The sequence below is a fragment of the Arvicola amphibius genome, chromosome 18, assembly GCF_903992535.2.
Source record: "Arvicola amphibius chromosome 18, mArvAmp1.2, whole genome shotgun sequence".
NCBI classification, from domain to species: Eukaryota; Metazoa; Chordata; class Mammalia; order Rodentia; family Cricetidae; genus Arvicola; species Arvicola amphibius.
Window position 1 is genome coordinate 29,014,113 of NC_052064.1, and position 17,477 is coordinate 29,031,589.

General features: G+C 48.2%; 2 protein-coding genes across 3 annotated transcripts in view; one reads left to right on the forward strand and one right to left on the reverse strand.

Moving 5' to 3' along the window:
- Window positions 1-644: 644 nt before the first annotated feature.
- Hspd1 (heat shock protein family D (Hsp60) member 1) lies at window positions 645-9,720 on the reverse strand. Its single transcript, XM_038315539.1, has 12 exons — window positions 9,611-9,720; window positions 8,520-8,695; window positions 7,018-7,270; window positions 6,044-6,126; window positions 5,444-5,539; window positions 4,628-4,721; window positions 4,264-4,432; window positions 3,723-3,822; window positions 3,031-3,276; window positions 2,124-2,298; window positions 1,335-1,513; window positions 645-1,244 (listed from the first exon to the last, which is right to left on the reverse strand). The coding sequence occupies exons 2-12, from the start codon at window positions 8,691-8,693 to the stop codon at window positions 1,092-1,094; spliced, it is 1,722 nt and encodes a 573-aa protein (XP_038171467.1). The 5' UTR covers window positions 8,694-8,695; window positions 9,611-9,720; the 3' UTR covers window positions 645-1,091.
- A 333-nt stretch (window positions 9,721-10,053) lies between these two features.
- LOC119803898 (MOB-like protein phocein) overlaps window positions 10,054-17,477 on the forward strand; it is a 50,694-nt gene continuing 43,270 nt past the window's right edge. The window contains exons 1-4 of one of the 2 annotated variants that reach the window (XM_038315376.2): window positions 10,054-10,255; window positions 10,927-11,091; window positions 12,480-12,569; window positions 12,674-12,892. In XM_038315376.2, the coding sequence (XP_038171304.1) occupies window positions 10,253-10,255; window positions 10,927-11,091; window positions 12,480-12,569; window positions 12,674-12,724 (309 nt within the window). In that variant the 5' untranslated portion in view covers window positions 10,054-10,252 and the 3' untranslated portion in view covers window positions 12,725-12,892. Of the gene's footprint in view, window positions 10,256-10,926; window positions 11,092-12,479; window positions 12,570-12,673; window positions 12,893-17,477 lie in introns of those variants that run through there. The other variant, XM_042054283.1, reaches the window with a different exon arrangement.

Consider the following 17,477-nt stretch of genomic DNA (forward strand, 5'->3'; position numbering starts at 1 on the left):
AAATACAGGACCAGCGTTCCCTCCCTTTTCCCACTTCTGGTTCGTTTGTTCTGATTCTGGAAATTTCCATCCTTTGCTCAAATAAACCCATTCTCACAGGTCTTGTTTTCACAGAATCGCCAATGGACTGGAGTTGAAGAAAAAAGGAAAGATGGGTACGCATGCACCAAAGCCAGAGGACAATTTTGGAGTCTTGAGTTCCCGGGTTCCTTAGGTGGTCAGGACTGAACCTTGAATCAATAGTGTAGTCTGGCCGGCTACCCAGCCCTGGGCATCTTCTCTCTACTCAGCACTGGGAATCCAACTCAAGTACCCTTGAGCATAGCATGGCCCAGATCCACGCAGGGGAGGAAGTACCTCCCGCCCTTCTTTCCGCTTTCTGGGATAGGGTTTCTGTGCAACTGTCTTGGTTGTATCTGCCTCCCCAAATGCTGAGATGAAAAAGGTGTGCACCACCATAACCGTCTGGCACCATGGTCCCCTTTAAGACCAGGTCTCAATACTGCCCACACTAGAGACCAACCAGGGTTTTGTCTTCTCCTATACAAACTCCCAAGGAAGAGATGTAGAATATACATGTTTCTGTGCACCCAACTGTGGTCATTTCTCCTGAAGACTCTGGACACAACCAGGAACACAACCAGGAACTTTAAACAAAATTTTATTACACAAAGGTTGTCACATAATTGGATACCTCTCTACTTTGTACAGTTATCTCGCTCCACAGAAAGGCTGCCTCTGACCTCTCGTCTGGTGGCACAAGCGCCACAGTCCTGACCGTAGTGGACGGACCAGCAGGCCTGCCTCGGTGACTCAAGTTGAAAGCAGGACACTGGTATATGGCTCTTGCACCCAGTATCAGGAATGTACAAATGTCTTTATTCAAAAATACAAAATAAATTATCTGTAGGCATGGACAATGACAGCAGTAAACCATTATGTATTGTCAATGGGAACAGTAACTGATGGTTATAGTGATCAGCCAGCCTTCTCTTCATTCTCTTCAGGGGCTTCTCTGAAGGTACGGTGAGGAACCTGCCTTGAGCTTCCTGTCACAGTTCATTGGTAAGGGCAAAGCACTATTCTAGGAATCAGAACATGCCACCTCCCATCCCCCCTCCCATTCCCCCCATCGCGCCCATTCCAGGGTCCTTCTCTTCTTTAGGAATTTCGGTCACTACAGCTTCTGCTGTCGTTAGCAAGGAGGCCACCCCAGCAGCATCCAGTAAAGCAGTTCTTACGACCTAGACAAAAATTTTATAAAATGATTAACTACTGAAAACTCCCATCTCAGAGCAAGCCATCCAATGTTTAAGAAATGCTGAATTACTTACCTTTGTCGGATCAATGATTCCCTTTTCCACCATGTTCACAAATTCCCCGAGCATAGCATCATACCCAACTTCCGAGGAACTCTGTAGAATCTTCTCAACTATCAAAGACCCTTCAACACCTGCATTCTTAGCAATGGTCATTGCGGGAATTTTGAGTGCTCTTTTAATAATGTCTATACCTACAGAGCAAACACATTTCCACAAATTCATTTGGTTTTCACTTTCTGGGGAACCAGAGACGGCTCAACAGTTAAGAGCACTGGCTGTTCTGAGAACCTGATTAGGCCCTTAGCACTACACTCGTCTTTAACTCCAGTTCAGGGAATACAACGCCCTCTTCTGGCCTCTGAGAGTATTGCACACACAGCACACAAGACCCGCAGCACCCATACACACTAAATAATTGAATACGAAAGCCCACAGTCTATGTCAGAGTACCCATTCCAACAACACTACTTTTCAAACAAAGATCCACGCCACAAACTCATTTGAAAGATAATCTACTAGGAGATGCTTCTGTGCACTGTGTCATTCTCATTGATTAATAATAATAAAAGCTGTTTGACCAATAACTAGGCAGCATAGGGTTAGGCAGAACAATCAAACTCAGACGAGGGCAGAGAGATGACAACAGTTGCTCCAGAAACAAGATGCCAGCGGACCAGTTAAAGTCACAGCTTCACACAGATTAACAGAAATGGGTTAAATAAGAGTTATAAGCCAAATGGTTTGAGTTTCTGTGACTATTTGGGCCCACGTGGCCGGGAAACGAAAGGCAATTATCTTTACCTATTTTCTGATCCTCATTAGAAGGCTTTAGGGAATCCAAGGCCGGGATGCAGCGAAGCAGAGCGCAGCCCCCGCCTAGCACGATGCCCTCTTCCACAGCTGCTCGTGTGGCATTGAGAGCATCTGTAACTCTGTCTTTCTTCTCATTCACCTCAACATCGCTTGTTCCTCCAACCTGAAGGAAGAATTAAGGTTAGCACGACCTTTCCCGTTCACTATGACTGCCTGAAGTCATTCCGAAGGCAAGCCTGAGCTGGGTATGGTGGCACAGTCAGAATCCCAGCACTCAAGACACAGAGCAAAACAAAAAGAAATTCTAGAATAAAAGGTCAGGTGGTAAAGTGTCTCAGTAAGGCTGCCTCTTCTGAGGAATGTATCCCACTAACAAATCGTCTTTTCCAGAATTTCCCACATAACAAGCTGCACTCTAGTGCATTTAAATCTCTGACTTTTGAGGCCAGCCTGGCTTACCAATCGACTTCCAGGACAGCCAGGACTTCACAGAAAAAAAAAAAAAAAAAAAAAAAAACAGAAAAAGCTAGGCTGGGGTATGGAGCAGTGGTAGATTGCTTGTTATACATGACAAGGAACAGTCTCTGGCTTCACACCCGTCAGGGACAGATGCCTATTTTAGGCTCTGGAGGCACTGGGATATAGCCCAGTGGGTCAAAGGGCTTGCCTTGCAAGCCTGATGACCGGAATTTAATCCTTGAAATTGCGGTGGAAACGTAACCAGCTGCTGACCACCACACATACCCTATGGAGTACACTGTGCGCACAGACAGACACAGCTGAGATTTGGGGAATCAAAGTACTTGCTTAGTTACTGCTGGTATGCCCCACAGAATCAGAATCAGTCACTAGGCTCAAAGCCTGAAGAGCTTCCCTGCCAAGGCTCTAGCCTCACCTTCAATACAGCTACTCCATCTGAGAGTTTTGCGAGCCGCTCGTTCAGCTTCTCCTTTTCGTATTCACTAGTGGTGATGTCCAGCTGCTCAGTGATCTCCTGGATGCGTTTCTCAATTTGAGCCTTGTCACCTTTTCCTTTCAAAAGCATGGCGTCATCTTTAGTGACAATGACCTCTCCAACTTTTCCTAAGTCATGAGCTTGAACATCTTCAAGGTTTAGATTCAACCCCTCTTCTCCAAATACCTATAAAAGCAGTGTGCTATTAGTGTCTTTCGTGATACGGTTTCTCACTGTATGTGACCTTTTCAGGGCTGGAGACGGCTCCTCGGCCAAGAGCACTGCTGATTCAGGTGTCCTCCCAGCACCCACATGGCACCCACAACTGTCTAACTGCAGTCCTACGGGACCAGATGCTGCCTTTTGGTGTGCATACAAAATACCAAGGCCACTAGTACCTAGAACAAGGCCTGACTGAAATCACTATCATACAAGCTGGAACTAGCTTTACTTGAATTTTGAGAAAAACTTTTAATCATGCCTGTTCTTAGGAAAGACTTGGCAAATAAGAACTGTGACCTTAACCTAATCCTATGCTCCAATCAGGCACCATCTACGGGTGAGGTGCACACACACGTGCGCAGGCCGGAAGCACAAACATCCCCAGCAAAGCAGCCACCCAGTCCACTCACCGCACCACCAGTAGCAATAGCCATATCTTTAAGCTGGTTCTTCCTGTTGTCCCCAAACCCTGGCGCCTTGACTGCCACCACCTGAAGGCCCACTTTCAGCCTGTGAAGAAGAGTAATGGTGTGAGATCTAAACTGCAGGGCAACTGGGAGAAAACACCTAGCCTGGCCCATGGTAAGTTCTGGCACTACCACACCCAGGAGTCCCTACTCCTTTCCCAGCAGCTTCTGGCCTCAAGAAAGAGGAGACGGGCTCTCCACTCATCTGTTTCTTCCAGGCTGATCACCTACTTAAAGAACTGCTGTCCCCTATGTTCCAGACAGCTGGACACCAGTGTTGAAGGACATGGAGTTAGTTCTCCCTGGGAAGCTGTGGGAGGCGGAGGCAGAGGCTGAAGGGGTATGTGCATTTGAGACCGGCTTGACACCGTCTCAAACCACCACCAGGCTTATGTGTAGAGCACTACAATGTTCACCACTCCCGAGACACTATGTGGATCAAACACCAAGAGACCACCATCCGCCTGACCCACTCGTCAATGACCTGTTCAAGACCAGTGTGCTTAGAGCTTCTCCATCAACGTCCTCAGCAATGATGACCAAAGGCTTCCGATGAGCATTGGCAATTTCCAGAGCGGGTACAATGGACTGCACACTAGAAATCTTCTTTTCACTCAACAGAACATAGGCATCTTGGAATTCACATTTCTGACCTGTAAAACAGAAAGCAGCAAAATCAAATCCTAATAGTATCGAGAAACTAACAATTTACTTTCACAAAGAGACCAGTAACTAACACGTTTTCTTCCTCCTCATTTAGTGAACCATACACACTACATCAACCCACGCCTATAGCTGGCAGGTACCTTTAAAGTGTACTTAAGATTTGTTCACTGACTTGCTCTTACCTTTTGATGTGTTAATAAAATATGGGGAAATATATCCTCTGTCAAACTTCATGCCTTCAATAATTTCTAACTCATCATTCAGGGTTTTTCCATCCTATGAAAAAAAGTCAAAGACTTAGATGAATGAATTTATTTTCTTTTAAAACTATGGGGACTGAGCATTAGGACTCAGTGGTAGAGTTTTTTTTTTAATATTTTTATCCTGTACACATTCGAGTTTTTCCTGCATGTATGTCTGTGCGAGGGTGTCGGGTCTTGGAGTCACAAGACAGCTGTGAGCTGCCATGTGGGTGCTGGGAATTGAACCTGGGTCCTCTGGAAGAGCAGTCAGTGCTCTTAACTGTTGAGCCATTTGTCCAGCCCCAGATGAGTGAATTTCAATGAAGAAACAACACTTGAACAGGTGATCTTTAAGACGGCTCAGGGATTAAGAACACGTGCTGCTGTTGAGGAGGACCTGGTTAGGTTCCAGGCACCTACGCAGTGGTCCGCACTGCAGTTCCAGGATTCTGCCTTTCTTTTGGACTCTGGGGCACACACGCCTTTAGTACCCATAACAAGATGAGGGCAGAGGAATCGCTGAGGTTGAGGCCATGGTTCTGGGCCAGCCAGGGCTAAAGTGAGGCCTTGCTCTACCCTCCCTAATTAGCTAGTTGAGAGCTAATTATTTATTAAATCTGGGAGGCAAAGCTCCCAATTCTGACAGCAGTAAGCACTACTCTCAGCAGACAGAGACAAAGGAGTGAATCACTGGCACAAACAAGAAGCGTGCACACCTCACTGAAGTGTGGCCAGCCCGTCACAGCCTGTACTCACCTTCACCGTGATGACACCCTTCCGTCCCACCTTCTTCATTGCATCAGAAATGATGTTTCCAATGTCTTTGTCTCCATTTGCAGAAATTGTAGCAACCTGAAATAACCACATTACATCAAAATTAAATGGTAAGATCAGCATTTTCAACCCTCTTCCCCTTTGACCTTCTAAACAGATACTTCTACCCAGAGGGACGTTTTACAAGTCAACAGCTTTAATGAAGTACCGGTTAGTAAAGTGGAGCCACAACCTCAATCCCTCTATTCTTTGGCACACCACAAACACATTAACAGTGTCTTCTATGGGTTCATAAAGCCATGTGGCACATACACAGAAATCCATCAAGGTCAAAATTAGTTGGCTGGGAAGTGGTGGCGCAAGCCTTTAACCCCAGCACTTAGGAGGCAGAGTCAGGTGGATCTCGGAGTTTGAGGCCAGCCTGGTCTAAAAAGAGTTCCAGGACAGCCTTGGCCGGACACACACACACACACACACACACACACACACACACACACACACACCCCTGTCCTGAAAAACCAAAGAAGATCCAAATTAAATTAGCTAGTCACTCAATTCTTCTCAAACAGGAGTAAACCTTACCTGAGCAATTTCTTCGGGGGTCGTCACAGGCTTAGATTGTTTCTTCAACTCAGCAATCACAGCATCAACAGCCAGCATCACACCTAGTTCAAGAATGTATGTTGCCAAGCATAAGATTCATTTTAACGTGTATATATGCAAACTCCACGTCATCGCTCTCTTAACCGTGCCAAGGGACTGGGCACCCACTCAGCTGTACCTTCACAGTCAGAAAACCATCACCACTGTGAAAACTTGATCAGGATGGTGAGTGGTGGTTCACACCTGTAATCCCAACACCCAGGAGGCCTAGGCAGGAGGATTGCTTTTAAGGCCAGCCAGGGAGGGCTAAGAAGAATACCCATTTTTAACAAAAGTGAATGAGATAAAAAATACACATAGTTTTAAAAAATCTCAACTGTTTGTGGGATAGAGAGCTGGCTTATTGGTTAACAGTATAGGAGGCTCTTTCAACGGACCGGGGTTCAATTCCCTGCACCCACATGGCAGCAAAAAAAAAACAAAACAACAACAACAACAACAAAAAAACCCTGTAACTCTAGTTCCAGGGGATCTGGTACCCTTGCAGACAAGACAGCAAAGCATATAATAAAAAAAATCTTAAAAAAAAAAAAAAACCCGAAGCCGGGCGTTGGTGCACACCTTTATTCCCAGCATTCGGGAGACAGAGGCAGGTGGATCTCTGTGAGTTCGAGGCCAACCGTGTCTACAAGAACTAGTTCCAGGACACCCTCCAAAGCTAAAGAGAAACCCTGTCTTGAAAAAAAAAAAAAAAAAAAAAAAAAAAACAAAAAAAAAAAAAAACAAAAAAAAAGAAAAGAAAAAAAGAAAAGAAAAAAGGACATGTCCACCAAGTCTGTGCAAGCACCAACAAATATATAATAAAAAAGGACAAAGATGATACAATATTCTTTTGACAAGTTAAATTCTTTGTAATTTCTCTTCCTGTAGGGTCAATGACACGACACTCTTACCTCTCCGGATTTCTACTGGGTTGGCCCCTTTGCTGATCTTCTCAAAGCCCTCCTTGGCAATAGAACGTGCCAGAACAGTAGCCGTGGTAGTGCCATCCCCAGCCTCTTCATTTGTGTTGTTGGCAACGTCTTGAACAAGTTTAGCTCCGATATTTTTGTATTTGTCCTTCAAATCAATCGACTTTGCCACAGTGACCCCATCTTTCGTGACTTTGGGACTTCCCCAGCTCTGCTCGATGATCACCGTCCTCCCCTACAATGACAGAAGACAGAAGAGTACAGCAACCCTCAATGGCGAGTCTCTAAAGGCAGAGTTCACCACTCTCAGGCCTACAGACTAACAAGACAAGAATCCAGGCCCTAAGAGATGCCACCTATAGAGAAAGGGAGTACGGATGACAATCACCAAACCCCAGAACATTCGTGACATCCCTTGCACTCGAGTTGTGCTTATGAAGTTATTTTTCCTATTCACTCAATACAAAACTTCAAAAATGGCACCAACATTGACAACTTGGATTTGAATCAAGTTATTCTGTCTCGAGCTATTTGTGCAGCTCTTTAGATCGCTCTAACATCCATTTAAAATGACTGTGCCCCATATCCAATGATGTCCTCAAAGTACAATGGCTCCTTATTCAACCACAGATCCCAACCTTTGATCTCAGCACTGATCTGAGTTCAAGCTAGTTTGATCCAAAGGAGATCCAGGTGAGCTGTGGCTAAAGACCCTGCCTCAATAAACAGCAGGTGAGCCGGCACTTGGGAGGCAGAAGGAGCAGGACCAGGAGTTTAAGGAGTTAGAGGCCAGACTAAGCTATTGCAGTTCTCTCAAAAACCCAACACCAAACTTGTGTAACATGAAAATGGCAGACATCATGAAGCACATCCATGTGTGGTGGGGACAGTCACAGAGCAGTGCAGATGGAATCACAGTGACTCAGGCTGGAAAGATGGCTCAGTGGTTAAGACCCAGGTTCAATTCCCAGCACCCACAGCAGCTCACAACTGTCTGTAACTCCGGTTCTGGTACACACAGATATACATGCAGGCAAAAACACCAAAAAAATATAAAAATAAATAAACCTAAACCCTACGCTAGTGTATTTACTGTATGTATGCTGGAATACTTCAGTAAGTATAACCTCACATCTACAATTATGCACGTTCAAGAGTTTTTAGCTGGACTTTCCCTTCTATATCCTCTAACTACTGGGACAGGATCCAAAATTTAATGCAAGCACGCACACAAGATTCATTACGCCTCCCGTTTGAAAATCCTCCTTGAACAATACTCTATTACATACACTGTGCCGCACAAAGTCCCCCAATTCGGCTGCAGCAGTAAGTATTAATGCCACCGAAAAAATCTGTTACACCCCAAATCACTAACATGTACCACATGCAAATCAGATTTTCACAAAACTCGGTAACAAAATACTGTCTGATTTGAAGCTACAGACCACTATTCTTTAATAACACGATCTGAAGTATACTGATACCTTTGGCCCCATGGTAACAGCTACAGCGTCGGCTAAAAGGTCTACACCTTGAAGCATTAAGGCTCGAGCATCCGCACCAAATTTTACATCTTTGGCATAGGCCCGAGTGAGATGAGGAGCCAGTGCCCGGGACACTGGTCTCATCTGGCGAAGGACTGTGGGTAGTCGAAGCATTTCTGGAGGAGGGGGGGGGGGAAAAAGGCAAAGGGTCACTACTAGCGAAGGACAAACGTGACCACCTGTGGTTCAGAACATGGAGGCTAGCCCTAGATCGGTGTCCTCTAACCACGCCTGGGCCCCGCGGCGCTGCAGCTTCAGGACAGCGTTTTCAAGCAACGGACCAAAGAGGCCGCCCCCATGCCTGACCTACAGGACTAGCACAAAGCACACGAAACCACTTCTCCAAGGCCACCCACTCATGCTGCTGTCCCGAGTTAATCTTTCACTGCCAAAGCGGCCTTGGGAGCAGATCCACTCCGAAAAGTGTGTTGGGGGGTGGGGGGAGAACCAAGCTGGCGTAAGCGAGGCAGGTTCCAAATGCGAGTGCACTCTATACAAGCACTCGTGACAATGCAAAACCCCGTTCAGCAAAGTGTCGCCAGGTAGCCACCCGGAGCTACCGTAGCACCGCACCGCACCGCAGCTAGCAAGGCCGCAAAAACAAAAAGAGAAAAAAAAAAAAAACCCAAAAATCCAGGATCGCAGCTCGGCCCAGCCGCGCGGCCCCACGTGTCTTCCTGAGCAGGCGTCCCAGGCAAGGTCAAAGTGGAGGTGCCGGATCCCCGCAGCCGGAGGGGGCGAGAAGGGACCGCGACCCCCCTTCCACGGAGTCCTGCAGCGCGCCAGGCGCAGGTGGCACCCGAGGGCCCGAGCGGCTCCCGCCCGAGCCAGTCCTCGCTCCCGCGCTTGGCCCGGATCGCGTGGTGCCCGCCGCACGTGATGAACCCCGCGTGGCCCCGCCGGGCCCGGACGGGCGAGCCGAGCCCACGGCGTCGCTGTCAGCCTCGTCCCTCCCTCGTCCGCCGTGCTCGGCCCGTGCCGGACACGGAACCCCGAGCGCCCGGACCGTCGTGCACGCCGAGCTCGCGTACCTGCGGGGCGGCGGCGGGAGCGCACGAGGCGAAGCAGGCCGTCGGCGGCGAGTGAGGGACCGAGCGCCGGGCGCGCACCGCAATGAGCCCGAGTCCCCTCCCTCCGCGGCCCCGCCCCGCCCCCGCGGCCCCGCGCGCGCGCGCCCGCCCTCTCCCCGCCCGGGGGCCCCGCAATCGGCATGCGGCGCGCGCGCGCACGCCCTCCCTACCCGAGCGGCCTCGGCCCCGCCGCCGGACGCTCGTTCCGGGGCCCGGCTCCGTTCGAGAACCTTCCGGAGCGGCGCCGCGCTTCCCGGGGGGTGGGGAGGTGGGGGTGCGGGTCGAGGGTCACGGGGCGTCACTTCCGGGAGGAGGGAGGGTGCCGGGCCCGGGCTCTCACCCCGGCGGGCGGCCTGGAAAAGCCTAGAAAGTGCGGCCCCTTTCCTTCCGCCTCCGGCCGGCCGCCGTGCGCGCCGCCCTCGCCGCCAATCGGCGCGCGCGCTGCCGTGGCCGCCCTCTCGTGCGCGCTCGGGGGGCTGGGTGCGCCTGCGCGCGGCGGGGCCTTTTTTTTCACGTGTCCCCAGCCGGCCCGCGGGACTCTCCTTGCAGCGGCGGCCTGAGCGCAGAGTCCGAGCGGCGGCGGAAGCGGCGGCGGCGCGAGTCATGGTGAGTGTCCCCCGGGCTGGCCGGGATCCGGGTCGGCCTGCGACCCACGGCGTGTCCCGGGTGTCCCGGGTGCCGCTCTAGCACCGGCAGGACAGGGGACCCCGCGGTGTCCAGCGTCCGGCCAGGCTCCACGGGAGCGAGGCCTGCCCGACGCCTTCCTCCACCGTGGCTGCTTTGCACGCACGTGTGTGCTGCAGGCGTCCCCGGGCGGGGGGCGGGGGGCGGGAACCCGGGCGCACACTCGGTAGCCCACCTACCCGGGCAGGCCCTTAAGCGGATGTATGCTGTGTTGGAGAATCTATAATCCTAGCTTAAAAGTGGACACTTTTCCCCCACACCTTGCTAGAACTAAAAAAAAAAAAAGACACCTAAAGAAGGAAAACGTTTGACCTTGGAGTTGACCAAGGTTGTGGTCTAAGGTCGTGCGGTTGCTGATGAGCAAAGATGACCCCTCACCCACACACACGCACAATAGACAGGGAATGGAGATTCAGTTTGGCTTATAGAGAGAGTGCAGCATTCAAGGATATTCCTAAAGGCACACCCGGGTTTTCTTGTCGTTTTGGGACGCTTTGGCCTGGTAGCTGTTAAGGCTTGCAGTGGTTATTAACTGTGTTCCGACACTTGGAACGTAATTGCAGACCATTTGAACACGCGTTTCTCTTCCCCAGGCTGGAAAGGCGTTCCGAAAGTTTCTCCCGCTCTTTGATAGAGTTTTGGTTGAAAGGAGTGCCGCCGAAACGGTGACCAAAGGTGGCATCATGCTTCCAGAAAAGTCGCAAGGGAAAGTACTGCAAGCAACGGTCGTGGCTGTGGGATCAGGCGCGAAAGGAAAGGTAACTTGGAGCGGCTCCAGCGGTACCGAGTTTTATGTGTGGTGTGGAAGAAAGGGAATAGTAAATCCTGGTTGTCAGAAGTGGCTCTTTAAATAGCAGGTGCTGTTTTTGAAATAATTTCAGTTTACAAGGAATCTCACATTAAAGAAAATGATCGCGGAATTGTTTTGTTTTTTTTTTCCTAAGGAATGGAGAGGGGCTGTAAAAAAAAGACAGAAAGTACACACAAGTATTTTTCTGGTGTTTGTGTGAGAGAGGGAGAGAGTATGCACATGTCCGCTGGCTTGCAGAGTCTGGTGTGCGGCCCTCAGTGTGTTGGGGTTACAGCCTTTTTTACTAGTGTTGGGATTCCCTGCTTGGGTTCCAATACTACCATAGCAAATCCATTTACCTGCTGAACTACCTCTGCAGTGCCACACACTCCAGCGTGCCTGCTATCATGGTGGTTCCTGCCTTGTGGCCCTGGTACTTTGGAGGACAAGGCAGGAGGATTGTAGAGCCTTCTAGACCAGCAGGAAGTTAAGGGTGATACCATGTCTCAAAAAATAAAAAAGGATTTAAAAAAACCTTACAAAGTGAATTGCTTTTGGTAGCTCTTTTGTAACCTATTCACATTGTAAATAGACAAAAGATCATGAAGTTAGAAAAAACCCTGGGGCCTTCTCAGAATTGAAAGAGGTATTGGCCTGTAATTCCAGCACTCGTGGGAGTGTGTGCTGTGGCAGAAGGATCCAGAACTAATGGCCAGTCAAGGCTTCACAGGCCTTGCCCCTCCTCTCCTCCCCCTCAAACAGAGGGTGAAATGGCAGGGCTGGGGCTGATGGTTGAGTAAGTCAGGCACTGAAACCGCTGGTGGAGAGGGAAATACTCTGGGTTCTCCACTTAACCTCAGGAGCCTGCTGCTTCAGTCTCTGACCAACTCTATCCTTGAGAACAAGGACATTAAATAAAACAAATACCAGATTTTTGTTCATTGGACGAAGTCATACATGACCATTTACTATTTGGTACTAAAAGCTGCTTTGCTTCACATGGTCTACAGGATGCGTTAATATTTAACAGTTAGGAAGTTAGCCAGCTGTAGCTACTCAGTGAAATGTAGTTTTAGTGTGAGCCAGTGTGCTTATGTCACATTGGAACTGCAGCAGTGCTTATATTGTGATGGTTGGTCTACGTTTGATGTAAATTATATTGCTTGACCACTAACTGGGTAAGTCTGAGTGAACACATTAGTCAGGGGTCCGAGTTGTCTCATAGAGCTGAGTGTGGTTGGTGCCTGCCTGTAATGAACAGCGGGAAAACTGAGGCGGGGGCTGCTGGTGTACGTGATGAGACAGGAAGGTCACTGTGTACCTAGTGACCAAGATGCCTTTGCCTGTTTTCTTAAGGGCGGAGAGATTCAACCAGTCAGCGTGAAGGTTGGAGACAAAGTTCTTCTCCCAGAGTACGGAGGCACCAAAGTAGTCCTGGACGACAAGGTTAGCAGAGCCCCAACTTCCAATCCGTTGTGTGCAGGTCCTGACTTCCTCCGTCCTGTGCAGGTGCCTTTCCTGTCTTGACCGGTGGCTTCTTTCTTCTGCAGGATTATTTCTTATTTAGAGACGGTGACATTCTTGGAAAGTACGTGGACTGATCACTGTTGAAATGGTGTCGCATGAAGCTGCCCATTCCGCCGACGTTCTGAGCTCTTCATCATGTAAATAATTTCCGTGCCTCCTTTTATAATAAACTGATGACGTCGTCTGCAGTTCAGTGTTGCTGTGCTGTCGTAACCCTTTCCAAATAAAATTATATAAGCGGACGCAGTCTTTAGTCATCTGAGAGATGTTTTCCTCGTGGAGGAATTTTCAGGATGAGTGTGGCATTGTTACATAGACGAGTGATTCTAAATCCATGGGCTAGCTGGGCGGTGATGGCGTGTGCCTTTAGTCCCAGTCCCAGCACTTGGGAGGCAGAGGCAGGCGGATTTCCTTGAGTTCGAGAACAGCCTCCAAAGCTGCAGAGAACCCTGTCTTGAAAAAATGGGAAAAACAAAACAAAAAACCCGGGGCTAATACTTAGGCACTGTCTTAGTTTGCTTTCTATTTCTGTGATAATCTGCTGACCAAAAGCAACTTGGGGAGGAAAGGGTTTATTTCAGCTTCAAGTTCACAGTTCATCATGGAGGGAATTTTGGGCAGGAGCTGAAGCAGAGATCAAGGAGAAATGTTACTCGCTTGCTCCAGTTCTCAGCCTGCTTTCTTACAGGACCCAGGGGTGGCAGCAACCATAGTGGGCCGGCCTTCCCACTCATTAAGATACTACACCACAGACTTACTGTAGAACAATCTAATGAAGGCAGCTTCTCAGTTCCAGTTTTCTCAGGTGACCCTACCTGCATGAAGTTGACAAAAGTTAGCAACATTGTAAAACACGCGTAACTTGTGGTACAGTTCCTCTGTTACAGAGGTGCACGGTTCTTAGCCTCTACGATTTTTATTTATTGTTTCCCGAACATGTTCTAATTTCCAAAACATACCAAAAATTGTTAGATTTGTTTTGGCAGAAAGTCAGCAGAGGAAGTGGTTAAAAGCTGTTTCTACCAGAGGGCCCAGATTCTTCTGTTCAGAGAACCTGGTGGTAGCCCATTTCAGGGGATCCAGCCCCCCGACCCTTCTGCCCTCTTCAGTACATGTCCAAGACGCAGTAACAAGCGTTCAGGAAATAAAAATTGAAAATCCTGCTAGGTGGTGGTGGCACATGTCTTTAATCCCAGCACTTGGGAGGCAGAGGCAGGCGGATCTCTGTGAGTTCGAGGCCAGCCTGGTCTACAAGAGCTAGTTCAGGACAGGCACCAAAGCTACAGAGAAACCCTGTCTCAAGAAACCAAAAAGAGGGGGCTAGAGAGATGGCTCAGAGGTTAAGAGCACTGGCTGCTCATCCAAAGGTCCTGAGTTCAATTCCCAGCAACCACATGGTGGCTCACAACCATCTGTACTGAGATCTGGTGCCCTCCTCTGGCGTGTGGGCATACATCGAGGCAGAATGTTGTATACATAATAAACAAATAAACCAAAATAGGAAAAAAATTACAAAATACTTTTGTGGTCTCTGTCACTCTGTACCAATCCTCCGAATGTTTCTCTGGTTCCCAAGGTGTGTGACATTCCCTCCCGTGTGCTAGGGAAGCTCTACCACTAAGGTATACCTCTGGCATTCCATAGTTTGAATGCAGTTGGTTTCAGAACGAGGGTGGAAAGTGACCATAACCCCCACCCACAAAGTAGTGTGTGCTTTCTTTTTTTTTTTAATATTTATTTTATTATGTAAACAATATTCTATCTGTGTGTATGCCTGCAGAAGAGAGCACTAGACCCCTTTACAGATGGTTGTGAGCCACCATGTGGTTGCTGGGAATTGAACTCAGGACCTTTGGTAGAGCAGGCGATGCTCTTAACCTCTGAGCCATCTCTCCAGCCCATAGTGTGTGCTTTCAATATGTGTGCGAATGGACGCTCATTTATTGCGTTTGATATCCAAAGCTTAACTATTAAATTTGATACAAAAAGTATGAAGTTTTGGGGGCTAGAGAGATGGTTCAGTGCTTAAGAACACTGGCTGTTCCAGAGGACCCGTGTTCAATTTCCAGCACCCACATGGCAGCTCACAATTGACTAATTCCAGTTCCAGAGGATCTGACACCCTAAAACAGATATATATGCAGGCAAAATAAACTCTTAAAAAAATTAGAGAATGCATTGGGTCATCAATGTTTATACTCTATTTCAGGTGTAGCTAACAATGTACTTGTAAATTAACCTTGTTAGCACAGTCCTAGCTGGCTTGGAACTTGCTATGTAGACCAGGTGGAACCTGAGTCAGCTCTGCCTTGTGTTTTAAGGGCTAAGGTTAAAACTGTGTGTTGTCATGTCTAGCTGCCTGTGTTTTGTTGTTTGTTTTATTTTGTTTTAGATATTTTATTTTTCTCCAGGAAAAAAAAATAAACAGCAACATTTCAGTCTGAAACACTGGCCCGCGTTTTCAGTGCCCTGTTCTTTCAAGTGGTTCATTATGCAGACCAGCTAGGTCCTGCTACCTCTGCCTCCTTGAGTGCTTGGGTTGTAGGTGTGACACACTGGGCTCAACCTGAGCTCTGTGACAGCGGTCTTTCTCCCATCCAAGTACTAACCAGGCCTGATCCTGCTTAGCTTCCCAGATCAGACGAGATCGGGCGCGGTCAGGGTGGTATGGCCGTAGACGACAGCGTTCTTTCTCTAGTACCAGTATAATCACTCAGAATTGTTTCTTTAGCAATGACACTAGTCAGGCATCACGAGGGGCCCAGTGCTTCTAATAGGGGTGGCTGGGGCCTTGGCTGTCTAAGTATATGGAATCAAAGTTTTAGAACTAATCCGTGGATCTCAAAACATTTACTAATAGCATTGGGCGGCAGTAGGAAAGCTTTGATCTGGGCTGGACTCCCAATTTCTGTAGTTACTAGCCACCACCTTGAGCAAATCACACCCAAGTCAGTTTTTGCTTTGTGATAAGCTTGATCTTTCAGTTTGTGGATATCCGGGAGAGGACAATCAGGTTTTGGCTGTGACCACTCCCTTACCATCCGAGCAAGGTCTCAGAGCTGGACTACACCTAGCAAACCCCAGCAGTCCTATTTCAGCCCTACAGTGCACCGTCATACCCTGCTGGGGATTTAAGTTCAGGTCCTCAGGCTTGCACGCCAAAGCACTCCCAGCTCCTGGTTCATTGTGAGACTTTTATTTTAAACTCTGGAGCAGGCTTGCTCAAACTCAGCAGCCCTTCTGCCTCTGCCTCCCAAGTGCTGGAATTACAGGTGTGCACCACCATGTCTGACTCCAGACGCTTTAAATCTTATTTTCAAAATCTCTTGCAAAATTGCCCAGTGTGGCCTTCAGCTTGTCATCTGCCTCCTCCTCTGAGTGACAGATCACAGGAACATGCTTTGGTGCTTGACAGTTGCTGGGTTTTTTTTTAATTATTGTTTTTATATTTAGTTTGTATATGTGTTTGTGCCGTAGCGCTCATGGGGAGGTCAGAGCTCAACTTCAGAGAGTTGATTCTCCTAACAAGTGGGTTCTAGAGATTGAACTCTGGTTGTCTGGCTTGGTAGCAAGAGAGTTTTACCTGGTGAGCCACTTCACCAGAATCTACTGGTGTTTTAAGCCATCGTGTTTAGGTAAAATTGAATGGATTAGTGGGTAATTGATACTTTCTAAGAGGAAAGATGTGATCAGAAGAGACAAGTCGTAGCAATACAGGAGTACCATTTCTCTTTTCAATAGGGTACATAATATGCTATGTTCTAGGGTTTTGTTGTTATTGTTGTTGTTGTTGTTTTCAAGACGGGGTTTCTGTGTGTAACAGCCCTGACTGTCCTGGAATTTTGTAGACCAGGCTGGCTTCAAATCCAGAGATCTGCTTGGCACTGTCTCCCAAGTGCTGGGATTAAAGGTGTGTGCCACCACCTCCTAGCTGTTTTCATTCTCTTTGTTGTTGTTTGGTTAGTTGGTTTGGTTTTTTTTGTTTGTTTGTTTGTAGCCAGGGCTGTCCTGGAACTTGCTATGTACACCAGGCTGACCTCAGACTCACAAGGTCTGAAATCCGCATGCCTCTGCCTCCCAGGTTGTGAAGTTAAAGGCTTGTGCTAGCACACCAGGCCTTTCTTTAAATGGTAGTTTAGTTTCATAGTACTGTTTCTGCGTTTGTCTCTCATCTTACCAGCTTTATGTTACCACTGCTTAAAACAGTGAGTCAGGATGCTGGGCGGTGGTGGCGCACGCCTTTCATCCCAGCACTTGGGAGGCAGAGGCAGGCAGATCTCTGAGTTCGAGGCCAGCCTGGTCTACCAGAGCTAGTTCCAGGACAGGCTCCAAAGCTACAGAGAAACCCTGTCTTGGAAAACCACACCAAAAAAAAAAAAAAAGAACGTTAGGGACTGGAGAGATGGTGTTTTTATGGAGGACCTAGAATTAGTTTGTTGGTGGTTGATTTTTTTTTACTCTTTTGGGGGGCCCACCACCCAACTCCCAAATAAACACACACACTGAGGCTTATTACTTATGAATGCCCGGTCTTGGCTTGTTTCTTGTCAGTATGTCTTAAATTGTCTCATCCACGTTTTGCCTCTGGGTTTTACCTTTCTCTGTTCTGTATACCTTCCTTTCCTTCTTACTCTGTGACTGATTGTGTGCCTGGGTGACTGGGCCCTGGTCCCCTCTCCCTTCTTTTCTCGCTCCTCCCCTTCTAGTCTCTTTGCATGCTAGCCCCACCCATTTCTCTCTCCTGCCTAGCTATTGGCCGCTCAGTTCTTCATTAGACCAATCAGGTGATTTAGGCAGGCAAAGTAACATTGCTTTGCAGAGTTAAAT

What these genes read in the sequence shown, in the direction of transcription:
- Hspd1 (XM_038315539.1), bottom strand. Translation starts at nt 8,693, where the DNA reads ATGCTTCGACTACCCACAGTCCTTCGCCAGATGAGACCAGTGTCCCGG. An exon ending in CCCAGTAGAAATCCGGAGAG is followed by an intron (nt 6,127 to 7,017) that starts GTAAGAGTGTCG and finishes TTCTTGAACTAG; the next exon opens with GTGTGATGCTGGCTGTTGAT. An exon ending in AGCACACTGGTCTTGAACAG is followed by an intron (nt 3,823 to 4,263) that starts GTCATTGACGAG and finishes TCTTCTTCACAG; the next exon opens with GCTGAAAGTGGGCCTTCAGG.